General features: G+C 28.0%; 2 protein-coding genes across 4 annotated transcripts; both read right to left on the reverse strand.

Moving 5' to 3' along the window:
- Positions 1-527: 527 nt before the first annotated feature.
- Positions 528-5130, reverse strand: LOC127265790 (E3 ubiquitin-protein ligase DA2L-like). Of its 3 annotated transcripts, none has more exons than XR_007842025.1 (9): positions 4523-5102; positions 4102-4153; positions 3944-3989; positions 3681-3762; positions 3448-3592; positions 3269-3371; positions 1642-1708; positions 795-1451; positions 528-670 (listed from the first exon to the last, which is right to left on the reverse strand). XR_007842025.1 is itself a non-coding variant. In XM_051295781.1 (9 exons), the coding sequence occupies exons 2-9, from the start codon at positions 4715-4717 to the stop codon at positions 990-992; spliced, it is 1152 nt and encodes a 383-aa protein (XP_051151738.1). In that variant the 5' UTR covers positions 4718-4746; positions 4995-5130; the 3' UTR covers positions 528-989. The 3 variants fall into 3 exon arrangements, 2 of the variants coding, with proteins under 2 accessions (XP_051151738.1, XP_051151737.1); XM_051295781.1 differs by having other exon boundaries at positions 528-1451; positions 4523-4746; positions 4995-5130; XM_051295780.1 differs by having other exon boundaries at positions 528-1451; positions 4523-4746; positions 4895-5102.
- Positions 5131-8892: 3762 nt separating this feature from the next.
- LOC127265867 (VQ motif-containing protein 1-like) lies at positions 8893-9120 on the reverse strand. Its single transcript, XM_051295884.1, has one exon. It carries the CDS (start codon positions 9118-9120, stop codon positions 8893-8895), a length of 228 nt encoding a protein of 75 aa, XP_051151841.1.
- Between the last annotated feature and the right edge of the window lie 4241 nt (positions 9121-13361).

Here is a 13361-nt window from a genome sequence, read left to right on the forward strand (position 1 = left end):
TTAAAAAAAATTGTTTAATTTGATATTTTTAAAAAATACTCTCTCCGTCCACAAACTAATGTCCTATTTTCCTATTTGAGACGTCCAATAACTATCGTCCTATTTTCCTTTTTAAACACAAATTTTACATTTTTACATTTCATTCATTTATTACTTTTAATCTCTACCATACAATTATGGGCAAATTTGTCAATTCATAACAAAAAGACAATCGCTTTAAAAATCCTGCAAATATACTTTAGAACAATAGAATTTGACGAATGGAGTAAATAAATAGTAAAAACGTGTAGTAAAACCCATAAAACAACACAGCCAATATGTTTTGTCATTCCAATAATTTTTTTCCATGGGGTTTAGACAAGCTTATACATAGTCCAATCACAAACTTATTTACAAATATGTTACCACTAGTTACATGTTCAATTTTATCAAAAAATTTCTCACTTAATTAATTCATCATATAATTTTCAAAATATTCATCCATTATATCACAATCAACAAATATATAATAATATATTCAGCTCAAATAAACGTAAGAAGTTTCATTTGCTAGAATATCACATCCAAAATAACAATCCAAAACACTTACCAGAAAAATTACATTTTCCAGTACTTCTTATCCTTTTTTTCTTCCATCCACAACAAACTCTACCTTACATTACCAGCCCAACTGAAATTCGAAAAACGGAAAAATAAAAAAAAAAAAGTGCAAAAACCGAATCGAGCAACCAAAAGAGCCAATGCCAAAATACATAAGCGTAGCGAGCCATATACGCGAGTACGTATGTTCATACCTGCGCTCGTAGGCGAGCCTCGTAGCATTTCCCGCCAAAAAAAATAAAAAGCTGTAACAACCACATAGCCATTTTGTATAGACAGATTCTCGACAAAACTTGAAAGAGATGACTTACAGGTATTAGGACAGAATCCCACGGCGAATAATGTAATAAGACATTGATTGCCAAGAAGGGAAGCCTCGATCTCAAGTGCTATCGCCAAGCAACACCGGGTGTACCATTTCCTACCCGGGCCTCGGCCAGGGAAACAGCCATGGCTAGCATCATCTGCTCCTCGAAGCTTTCGGGAACAATGGCGCACTGATATTCATCTTCTTGGCGTTCAACAGAGCCGGGGAATTCAACCGAGCCACCTCTATAACAAGTTCCCACCTCGGCCAGCTGAGCTGCAGGGAAATAGTTTTCGGATTCTTGTTCGGGATCAGAATAAGTGCTGCAGCCTGGGGCGTTGAATGTGGACATTTGGTGATCGGAGGCCTCAGCGCTCGTCTGTTGGCGCTCGGCAAGGGCAGCGATTGCACAAGCCAGGCCACTAGAAGGTGAAGACGACGATGAAGCTGCAGTCATTGCTGCCAACGAGCGGCAATCTTCTGCTGCATAATTTGTCGACTGAGGTGCATCGCTGTAATGTGGATCCCGGCGCCTACCAGCTTCCTATCAAGTTCACCATGACGATATAATTACAAGAAAACTCATCGGTAGATAGTTACATTTGAAATAATCAAATTCAATTCAGTCACGGAAAAGGATAATACGACTCTAGCAAAGCTCGAGATTGTTTCAACGGTCAAAATGAGTACCAAAATCACTATAAGTGGAAACATTAACTTGCGCAAATAAGTACCTGAATAGAAAGCCAAATAGCTTCCATAACCATTATGTCCTCAAGATCAAGATCGAATCCATCCTCCCTGAAGTTACCCAAAAACAAAGCCGGCACAGAATGATCATCAAACTAATCTCTAGGAAGATAAATTTTATTCCAATAAACCAAAGGGTATACCATAATAATATTTTCCTATTAAAAATTTTCAGCAACTAGAAATGCTAAATATCGGGAAAGTGGCATATAAACTTGATATAGATAAGCGACCATGCAGCTGGCTTCGAACAAAAATTATTATAAACCACCACGTAACCGATCGTGAACAAAAATATATTTGAAAGTAAAGTTGCATATACTTGAAGAATATTATAAGCCACCATGTAACTGATTTTAAACAATGATATACGAATCTACATATGTTTGTTACTTGTGCTTTTTCATCTTTTTTTTTTTCTTGAACTATAAATCTCTCAATTTCCTCCAACACACATTTTCCATTCAAATAATCATATCGAACCACTATTTAATCTTTAAAAAACCTGATTTAACATGTCTTACAATCTAGAATTACCACTAAATTTGAATACTCTGCACCAGGACAACTATATATTCACATTTATTTACAGCAAAATTTAAACTAAGCACACAAAGGGAGCCTTTCTTCAATTAGTTACAAGAAACTCATGCCACTATAACATCATTGCAAAGTCAAGTTCCATTAAAGTAATGGAATTCTGATTGGTGAGGTGGAAATCTAATAAAATTCTGCCCAAGTTGATGTTCAAAATCAGATAATGTTTCAGATCGAAATATTAGGAGTGATTTTCAAATGTTTATTTACAACTTGCCTAAACTCACAGATTCTGATAGTAAATAATCTACCAAATTATACAAAAGGTTCGTTTCAATCGTTAATGATTGATGAATGGTAACGATGCATTTAGCTGCCAATAATCTAAATCTTTATGCTGATAGGAAAGCATAAGGAGACCTAAAATCTACTAGTTAGGATTGTGAGCACCACCTAATTTGTAATTTGTACTCGCTCCACTTTTTTCAAAGTATCATATCAGCATGCCCAACGAAAACTGTTTTCAAAATGAAGTGATAAAATTTTCATATGGCTTCCCAAAATAAAATGAGACAGAAATATTGATTATGGGACTCAGAATCAGTCTTAGTTTCAACTATAATTCCAACATATCATAAATGTAAATTCCAAAACAAAAATAAATCATGATCTAATTGCCAGTTTTGGCCATTGCTCATTGTTAAGATCCACATGCTAACCAAAATAGAAAGAAGCAAGCAATATTTTGTAAAACAATTTATGCTAACACAATTCAAGAAATTGTAAGATCCACAATGACAATCCTCCTTAACAATGACACAAAATGAAGGATGGTAACCAGGCATCAACCTGAATGAATTCATGTGGTGATATACTGATATTATAATAAATTAAACAAAACAAAAAAAAAAAAAAAACTAGTAGAGCTTGAACCTACACATAATTAGCTTAATATGATTTAGTCTATGGATGAAGGGTAGAAAATGTACTTTGATGCAAAGGGAAAACTTCCTATTTGACACGAGAGCTAATGTGTTTGAAAAACTTAAATTGAAAATATAAAAAATTATGTACCTAGTTTGCCTTGGGCGTGGTGGCAGTCTTATGGGCGGATTGACGCTGGGTTCGCATAAGCCAGAAAATTCTTCACTTTCTATGGCAGAAGCAAAAGATGACACTGCACATAAAGGACACAATGAGTAAATGAGAAGACATGGAAACAATAATTATTAACTCAGGAATAAAACAATGACCTCGTGTCGAGCAATGGTCAACTTCAGCTGATCCTCTCATACTGCAAGAAGAGTTCATTTCTCTTCGTTTCAACATCCTTTCCTCTTCATCCTGAAGTTCTTGCTTCCTCATCCTTATTTTAGCTTCTATAACGCGCTGTTCTTCCTAAATTAAGTAATCCACGGTGATTACAATTCAACACAATGTAAAGGAGAACACAAAATAAAATAGTATAAAATTTTCGGACACTCACAAGTTGCTCCAAGCCTTTCTCCTCCTTTGTCTTAACACCTCGATACTCCACAGCATAATTTGGGGTTTTGCAAAACGGACATCTTTTACAGTTAAGATAAGCAAAACAGATGAAAACAGAACAAAATATAAATTATAATTGTGCAACTACTGTGTATGTTCGTTCAAACATGTTAACGGTATCTTCAGATAAATGAACACATGAACGAATTATCACTTCTACTCAAAAAGGTGTCCAAAAGATATCAAAGTAATCAAGGATGCTGTGTAGGCTGAGTAGAATTGGGAGTCTTCATCTGCAGAAAACATTCTGCAAGGCAGAACAATCGAATACAGTCTCAAACAAACAATAGCAAGGGATACATTATTTAAATAGGAAGAACATAATCGAATAAAATTCAAATACAAGCACAGCTCCATACCCGTGCAAATGCCTTTCATACAACATCTTGACCGGTTGAGACTTGGATAGTACTGAAAATGTCGAAAACAAAAGGCAACAATATTAAACAAAGGGCATACTCCTCATCAAGAGGAATGTGCATTCTCTGTTCATATCAAGTACGTTTCTAGTTCCAGTTCTTAAAAAACAAATCATATCAAGTTACTACGAAAGCTACCAAAAACTAACTAAGAACTTCTAATGGATTAACCCAACTTTTCAAGAATTGCTCTCAGTTACACAACTATCAACTCTTCAAACAATTATAACAATCAAATTCCTAATGTGGCAGTAAATAAATCAACAAGACTACTACTTCAAACACCATTTTAGCTTGAAAATCATTGCAACTAAAAAGAAATTCTGATTGACGAAGATAATGAATGGCACAAGGCACAAACCAAGAAGCAAATAGGGCATTCCTCGAGGTCACAACCACCACAATCATCATCGCCAGGGTAACACGGTGCCAGCTTCGAGTCCAGAATCAGCTTCCTAAGCTTCTTGTGATCCACATTTTTGTGTTGATACAACCCCTGAGGCCTGGTGTACTTCTCATCCACCACTTGCCTCCTCCTCCCCAATTTATTCCCCATACAAACTACACAACCCCCAACCTCACCCCCTAAAAAATTACAAAAAAAATAAAATTAATTGAAACCCTAAAGGTTTAATGCTACCGAGCCTCAAGATTCCACCGCAATCAGGCACGAATCAACTATTCTACAGAAATCTCGATGCAAATTCGCGACGGGATGCAATTACAAACATACCGAAACTAGAAATCAAAATCTCGCAACGGAAACATCAGGGTAAGTACGGAATTCAGAATTCTGTAGCAACAAATTCCCTTCAAAATAAAACAACACATACATGCATGTCTGTAGCTGATCTGATGACGGATTTTGTGAGATTGAAAGATTTATGGCGAGAAATGGACGACGCAATGTCCAAGATCAGGCTGCTTCTCCCTTGTCGTTACTTATCTATATACGGACTATAAAATAAAGGATTTTCTTGAAATTATAATTTTAAATGATGATTATTTTTGTTTTATTGGATATAATTTAAAACTATTGATCAACAAGAATTAGGGTGGATTTTTTATAATATTACTTCCTCCGTCCTATTTTCTATTTTCGTGCGATCTCAAACGTAATTTATTTTTTTTATTTTTAAAATATAATTATACATTTTAATAGCATTTTAAATTTTAAATTTTATAATTTTTTTAATTTTAATTAAATTTTTACTTATCTTAATTTATAATTATTTTTACTAAATAATAATTATTTTTACTAATATACTTCTTAATTACTTAGTGATTATACTTTACCAAATTCGCGTGTTCAGAGTAATACCCTATAGAGAAGTATTATATTGTGCTGCATAATTTTAATAAAAATATATTACCTCTGTACTTTTTTATTAGTCACAATATTTAAAAAAATAATGTATAATTAATTAATAATAGAGAATTATAATATTATTTTTTATATAATTAATAATATTAATAATTTTAAAATAAACTTAATAAATATAATAAAGAATTAGAATATATATTTAAATATTTTAATTATATAGAATATTATAATAAATTTTTTTATAAATAAATAAAAAATATTATTATTTATTTATAATTATCATAAATTAATTTTATAAAAGATGCAAAAGTTTTAAATATAGATAAAAATATATATATTTTTAGGAGAGATAAAATAAAAAAAAATTTTAATGAGTCTTATAATTTATGTTATATAATTAATTAAGTTATTTTATATTTATTAAATATATTTTAATTTAATAAATTTGACCAAACATAAAAAAATTTATATATATATATATATATCAATTGTTATATACGAAAATATAAAAGGAGGAACCGTACTATCTTTTCTCCGACAGGGGTAGAGTGGAAGTGCAGGAAAGAATCCAGGGGTCAAATTAAAATATATATAATATTATGAGGCAGAAATGAAGATTTATTTTGAGAGTGAGGCTACGCGCCAATCATAATAATGCGTGGACGCCGTGTAGTCTCGTTTCCCGGCACATCTCTTGTCATCTTTTTGTAGTAAATAGTAAAATTTTTAAAATAATTATTATAATCAGATTTAAAATCAAATTATTAATTTTATAATAATTTTATTATTTAATTATATATATATATGTTAGTCATTAATAAATTATTATAATTGTATTTTTTTATAAAAAACTATTTTTAAAATATATCAATCATATATTATGTGTAATGTTCGTTTTAAACGCTAGCAGATACTAATATTTTATACAACATATATTATATGTAATGTTTTTATATATTGTCTATAGTATTTTATGTACTAATTGAACCATTAATAGCATTCTAATCGAAGCGATTAATATGTTAAAAAAATAACATGCATGTTCATTTTTATATCTAATGTTTTATAAAAATTAATATATTGATGAATTGGTATATTCTAATGTTAATTTACTATACAAATACCTTATTTAATCGTTTATAAAATCATAAAAGATGTTATTTCATGGAACACAAAAATTAATTGGACAATATGCATTATACTGATTTTTTATTTTTTTTTAACAAATATAAAAAATATTAATATTTTAATAGTAGTGGGAAAGTATTATTAGTATAAATATCAAATTAGCTTTATTTTTTTTATATAAAAATGTATAATACAATGAAAGTAAAATGATATGTAAGTGTAAAAAAAGTATTAATAGTTAGTGACAAGAGTCCATAATTACTACTTAAAACTTTTGAGACAAACAACTAAATTTGATATTTGTTTAATTCGGTTCGATTTCAGTTGAACGGTTAATCAAATAAATTCGGTTTGAATACAAATATTATATATTTAATATTTGTTCGGTTTAATTTAATTTCGGTTATTTGCAAATTTTTCGGTTCGGTTAACCGAATTGAATATATTTAAGTTTTTTAATTTTATATTTTTAATTATATACATTATAATTATATTTTATTGGGCTTTTGCCTTCTAATGGGCTGAATAAATAAATTATATTAACCAAATGGGCTACTCAATTACAATTCATTAATCTATTATTCAAATTTAAAAAATTAAAATCAGATATCAGCCCTAAATTACAACACACAATCGACGCACGCTCACACACCCTAATCGCAATCGAATTTACGAGACGAACACATTGCCGCTTACCGCCGCACGCCGACGCCGACGCCGACGCCAACGCAACCGTCGCGCGGTTGTAAGTTATAATCTCTGTCGACCGCCATTATCATGTTCGACTTCATTCTTGGTATTCAGGATATTATTTTCTTCTTTCTTTGTTAAAATTCCTCTTTTTATTTCTTCTTCTATTATTATTTGGTTTGATTTTTGTTAATCAGTGGTAATGATGTTGTTTATTTTTGTTTATTTATTTTTTTATACTGTGGTTTGCAAGAGTTGCGTAACTACTGTGAAATCTTTTGATATTTATTTTTTTATTCAATTGTTTGTTGAATATATTTATTTTAGGATAAATTTGGGGTTGATTCTACTCTATAAATATTTGCAAATATTTTAAGTCAATTGAAATTTAAATTATTTTTTAAATATATTATTTTAAATTCGATTCGAATTATTTGCAAATAAGACAAATATTTTCGATTAGATTCGAGTTCGTAGTTTCGGTTATTTGTTGTGTTCGGTTCGTAGTTTTTATCCGATTACTTTTATTTCTATTTTTATTCTTTTAAATCTTATTCCTGTCTTCGCTATTATTATTATTATTATTATTATAATATTTTGAAATTATTGATTTGTGCATTTTTTATTTATAGATACATATAATAAATATTTTTTTATTATATTTTTTTCAATTTAATTATCTATTTTTATCACACATATAATCAATTCTCATTTTTCACACAAATTTATTTTTTCTACAACTTATTTTTTTGTTATATTTTTTCTAATTATTAATTAATATTGCTGTTGAAAATGGAAAAGCTATACAAAACATACATTTACTTTATTACGTGTTTTTTTATTTTTCAATTGATTTGAAATAATAAGTTAAAATAAAGTCCACAATTGACATAAATGTTATATGTCATATATATCAAAATAATTTAGGATATTTTTATTTTCTAATGGTATGACAATTTTAAGTATAGATATTTTTTCTTAATTAATGGCATTTATTTGTCAACCACCTAAAACTGTACAATTTTCATAAATTTTAAAATTATTAATATGATTATGATCATTTCATTTTTATTTTATTTTATTTTTTTTGAGTTATTTTTTACTACCCACCATTTTATAAGTCAAAGAAATAAATAGTAAAATAAGATGGTTATACACTACTAATTATATGTCAAAATGTAAGAATGCTTTATTATTCCATGATATTTTTAAAAGAAAAAAAATAATATGCTAAATAGCTACAAATAAAAGAAAAGATTAAATAAATAAGTAAATAGACCATTAATCATCATTAAATTAGCATCTCAATACAAAGAATCAACAAATAAGTGTGTTTGCATGTACTCACAGACGTATATACATACATACAAATCAATTTTATTTTTTTTCATTTTTTTTTTCATCTGTTAATTAATTTTACTCCATTATTTTTATTTGAAAAAGTCACAAAATTTGTATTTAATTATATATTATCCTCATACAATACTTATTTACTATATACAATAATAATAATAATAATAATAATAATAATAATAATAATAAAATATATAAAAAATGAATAATTCCGTGGTGTCTGTGGATGAAACACTTTACCACAAAAGCCTGCGTAATTCATCGAGCGGAGGCATCTCCGACAGTATCCGATCGAGTTCCTTGAACGACATTCCCCGCCGCAGCTCCGGCGCCGGCGCCGGCGATTGAACGGTCTCCTTTCCGGTGAGCCTCTGCACCACCGATTTGAAGCTTCCGGCGTCGGTCTCCACGTACTGCGTGTTGATTATGACGATCTTCACCGGATTATCGTTTCCGCCGCCCATTCAAATTCTCCGATCAGATTAATTATTGTGAGTAATGAGGGAGTAGGAAGACGAAGAGGATTGGATTGGATGGGTGAATTTATAGGGCAGGGGGCAGCGTACGGATTGACGGTTACTGCTGCCCGAATTGTAAATTAGTTGACCGCTGGTTGGGTTGCGTGACGACTAAAAGGGTCAATAATGACCGTCGGATCAAGTCAAGCTATCGCGCGAATGGGACCATCAGATCGGATCGAAGCTCCCCCGAAGTTCATCGAGGTCCAAATGTCTCGCTACCTTTGTGCGTATGTTTTTTTTTTTTTTTTCTTCATATCGAGGAAATTTAGGGGTGGATATTTGGATTTTCGGTTTGAATTTTGGTAGATTCGAATCAAATCGAAAATTCAAATTTTTTTAAAAAATCAATTCGAATCGAACCGAAATCCGAAAATCAGATTCGAACCAACCGAAAAATCCAAATTCTAAATATTTTTAATTATTTTTCTAATTTGTAAATTTTATTTTTATATTTTATGTTTATTTTATAATATTAAATATATATATAATATAAAAATTAAATATATTAAAATATAATTAATAATTATGAGTTTTTTTTTCTATTAAAATATAATATTTTCTAATAAAATATTCAATATATAATAAAAAATATATTAAAATGTTATATTATGGATTAGCTCGGATTTTAAGTATACCGATCCAATTCAACCCGATTCGAAAATCCAAAATTTGTCAAAAATTCAATCCGAAAATCCAAAAAATCCGAACCAAATTTTAAATTTCGGTTTGGTTTAGATCAAATTTTCGAACTTCAAATATTTTGTTCGCCCCTAGCTATAGGTAAGTGTGTTCTAAATAAATTTTTGGTCGAACCTAATATTTTACAAATTAGATTCGAAAAAACAAATCACACTAGTCTATGTGCGGCATATATCACTCTTGAATTTATCTATTTTGTATTATTATTTTTGTAAGTAAATAAGCTCTGATTTTATTACTAACCAAACTTATGTTTAGTAAAAAATTAATGACAGTGGATAATGAAAAATTGATGTTTTTATATAGTACAGTAAATTTTTTATATACTAAAGTACAATATAAAAATATATAATATGTTATCTTTGTCAGCCAATTTTATGTTCAGATCAATTTTTAATATACTAAAGTTGTATTTGGTTTGAATTTTCTTGTTCTACAAAATTTATGTACAATTAATTACTAATAAAAATACTATTCTTAAAAAATATAATAATATCAAACAATTTTTCTACAAACTCAAATCATTCGAATTATTATTACACAAATTCGAATCAAACAATGTTTAAAGAGAGCAAAAATAATTAACAATTAAACATATATGAGTTTTTTCTTTTTTTTTTTTAGTTTGATATTGAAATTTTATTTTTGTTTGGAAGTAATGATTCGCTAGAATAAATAAATAGCACTTTCTCCGTTTCAGAACTATAGTTTAGGTTGGGTTGGGTTTGACACGTGATTGAAGAAATATTGATATTATATTGATAGTGGATAAAAAGTAAGGTAAAAGACTTTTTTGCAGTTGTGAATGTATTAGTGTAAAAAGTAGGAGCAATTGTGTAATAATAATGAAAAAGTAATGGTAGTTTTATAGTGATATAGTTATTTATGGAAACGAGACTATTGTTTTAAAACGGACAAAAATAATAAATAAGATTATTGTATTGAGACAGAGGAAGTGTATTATATATATATATATATAAAGAATTTGTAGAATTATCTAATAATAAAAATTTATACCACATTTTATGAGAATAGAACATGAGTTTTTAGCTGTTTTAGCTGTTTCAAATCTTGCACCATCAAGTAATTAAAATTGTAAATAAATAAATAAACTTAAGTTAATTGTGTATGCATTTGATTTATGTTATTGTGGGGATGAATTTGATTTATGTTATTATGGATGAAATTGAATTATATTGTCGAACTAATTAATGTCATTATTTTTGTAAGGTTTTTTTTTTTTTTTCAAAGATTTCTTACTTTTAAATTTGAATTTGAAATAATTTAAAGAAAATGGTAAAGATTTCAAATACACTTTAAGTTAAATTTGAGATTAGAAATATGAAAATAACATTTTCAAATTTGATTTCAAAGAACAAAAATTTGATTAATGTTTCAAATCATACCCATAATATCATCATAACTTACACAATCCATTCAAGTCAAAAAATAAAATAACTTTATTGTAAAAATCACTAAAAAATTATTTTATATCCAAATGGAACAAAATTGACCCGTAATTAAAGTTAACACATGTATCCAAATCTACAATTAAACAAAAATATGAAAACAAGTTAAAAAAAAAAAAAAAAAGAAGCAAAATATTAGTTAAGCATACTAAATACTTCTCCTAAAAGAGATAAATTATAGAAAGTAGAGTGTGTAAGTATAGAAAGTTATACAAAATTTATTTTTCACTCAAACAAGACAAAATTACTCTTTAATTAAAATTAAAACATATGTCCGCACCTCAAATGAAATAAAAGTATAAAACAACACACAATAATAGCAAAAAAATTTATTGAACACACCGCTATGTTTTTCATTAAAATTATTTTTTTCTTCAAATAGCTCATACAAAATCATATAAAATCATTTTTTTTTCTTCAAACAGCTCATGTGATAGATCAAATCAAAGCTAAAACTACGATGAATCAAAATAAAACCGAGTTCAAATGATGAGGAAGAGGAAAATACAAGAAACTTTACCAAAATAACTTCAAAATCTTACAAAATATTCATTTATTGGGTAATTAAGCAACCCTTTTGGATTTGATCTCTTCCAATTTTTTTGTAATCAATAAATGATAGTATTTAAGTAAACTTTTGACTGTGTCCAAATAATATATATAATTTTTTTAATAAATAAATGATATTTAATTTAACTTTTGATTGTGTCCAAATAATATATATATATATTTTTAATAAATAAATGATATTTAATTTAATTTTTGATTGTGTCCAAATATATATCCAGCTGAATCTAGAAGGTAGTCAATTATTCAAATGATAGGCATATTGATATGTATATATAATTAATTTTGTCACACAAAATATATTAATATAATATATATAACATAAAATATATAATAATAATTTATACATCAATGTGTTGACCGCTTATATTTCATGCATTAATTAGAAATAATTAGCATGGTGTTATTACCAAGACACTGACCATTCTTATATTATTCATTATATCATATTTATTTTATTATTTTGAATGGTTCATTATTAATATATCGATTTTCTAATTTAATAAATATAAAAATCATATATTAATAAATATTTTCTATTTTATTTAAATTTTAAATATATAACTTTCTATTAATTTTACATTCGAGAGCATTTCAGTCAATATGTTTTTTACATACTATTTTATTATATATAAAATATTATTATTATTATTTAATTTATATATAAAATTTAAATGTTTACATATTCCAAACGGATGAAGCATGTGTTTATTAATTTTATAATAATATCATTGACATACATGTGATTTTATTTTATTTTTTTGTTTTCTATTATACGTGTATATATATATGATTCAATAATGTATATATATATATATACACGAACTCGTGTGCGCGATGTTATGTGGGTATTGCATAATGTAAATGATTGATGCATGCATTAATTGTATGTATTTAACATAAAAAATTAACATTAAGTAAAATATTAGATGTTGAATATTTAACATAAAAAATTAACATGAAACAAAAATTTAATCCAACAATAATAGGAATGAGAACATAACATACCAAAATGTCTTGTGCTTTTCTTTAGCTTGTATGTGAAATAATAAAATATTGAACATCCAAGATCGTTTTCTACTATAAATGTTATGTTAGTTTGGGAATTTCATAACTGTACACTACTCTTGGATTAAGCGGAAACATAGTTTTTCATATATTTCAAAACTATTAACCTTCACAATTTACTTGGTAGAAGAAACCCAATTAATATAATTACAGTTGAAGAAAGGGCAAAAACTGCACACAAAAGCACCTATAATATAAACTCGACAACAAAGGGATGGTGCATTGACTCTACTGAAATTATCTATAGAATTCTAGAACAGTTGAAGGTTTTCTGCTACTGTACTATATGTCAGTGAAATTGTTGAACTCCTCGAGCACCGGAAATTGATGCAGAAAAGGAAGTTAACATATGGGGTGAGCTCATACATGACTAGTCTACTC

Source organism: Andrographis paniculata, unplaced genomic scaffold (genome assembly GCF_009805555.1).
Source record: "Andrographis paniculata isolate CXL003 unplaced genomic scaffold, ASM980555v1 Contig74END, whole genome shotgun sequence".
NCBI lineage: Eukaryota > Viridiplantae > Streptophyta > Magnoliopsida > Lamiales > Acanthaceae > Andrographis > Andrographis paniculata.

Excerpts from the sequence above, each read along its gene's own strand:
- LOC127265790 (XM_051295781.1), bottom strand. The coding sequence starts at position 4,717 with ATGGGGAATAAATTGGGGAGGAGGAGGCAAGTGGTGGATGAGAAGTAC. Across the intron at positions 3,990-4,101 it reads TATGAAAGGCATTTGCACGG|AATGTTTTCTGCAGATGAAG; the intron begins GTATGGAGCTGT and ends TCTGCCTTGCAG. Across the intron at positions 3,372-3,447 it reads TGACCATTGCTCGACACGAG|TGTCATCTTTTGCTTCTGCC; the intron begins GTCATTGTTTTA and ends CTTTATGTGCAG.
- LOC127265867 (XM_051295884.1), bottom strand. The coding sequence starts at position 9,120 with ATGGGCGGCGGAAACGATAATCCGGTGAAGATCGTCATAATCAACACG.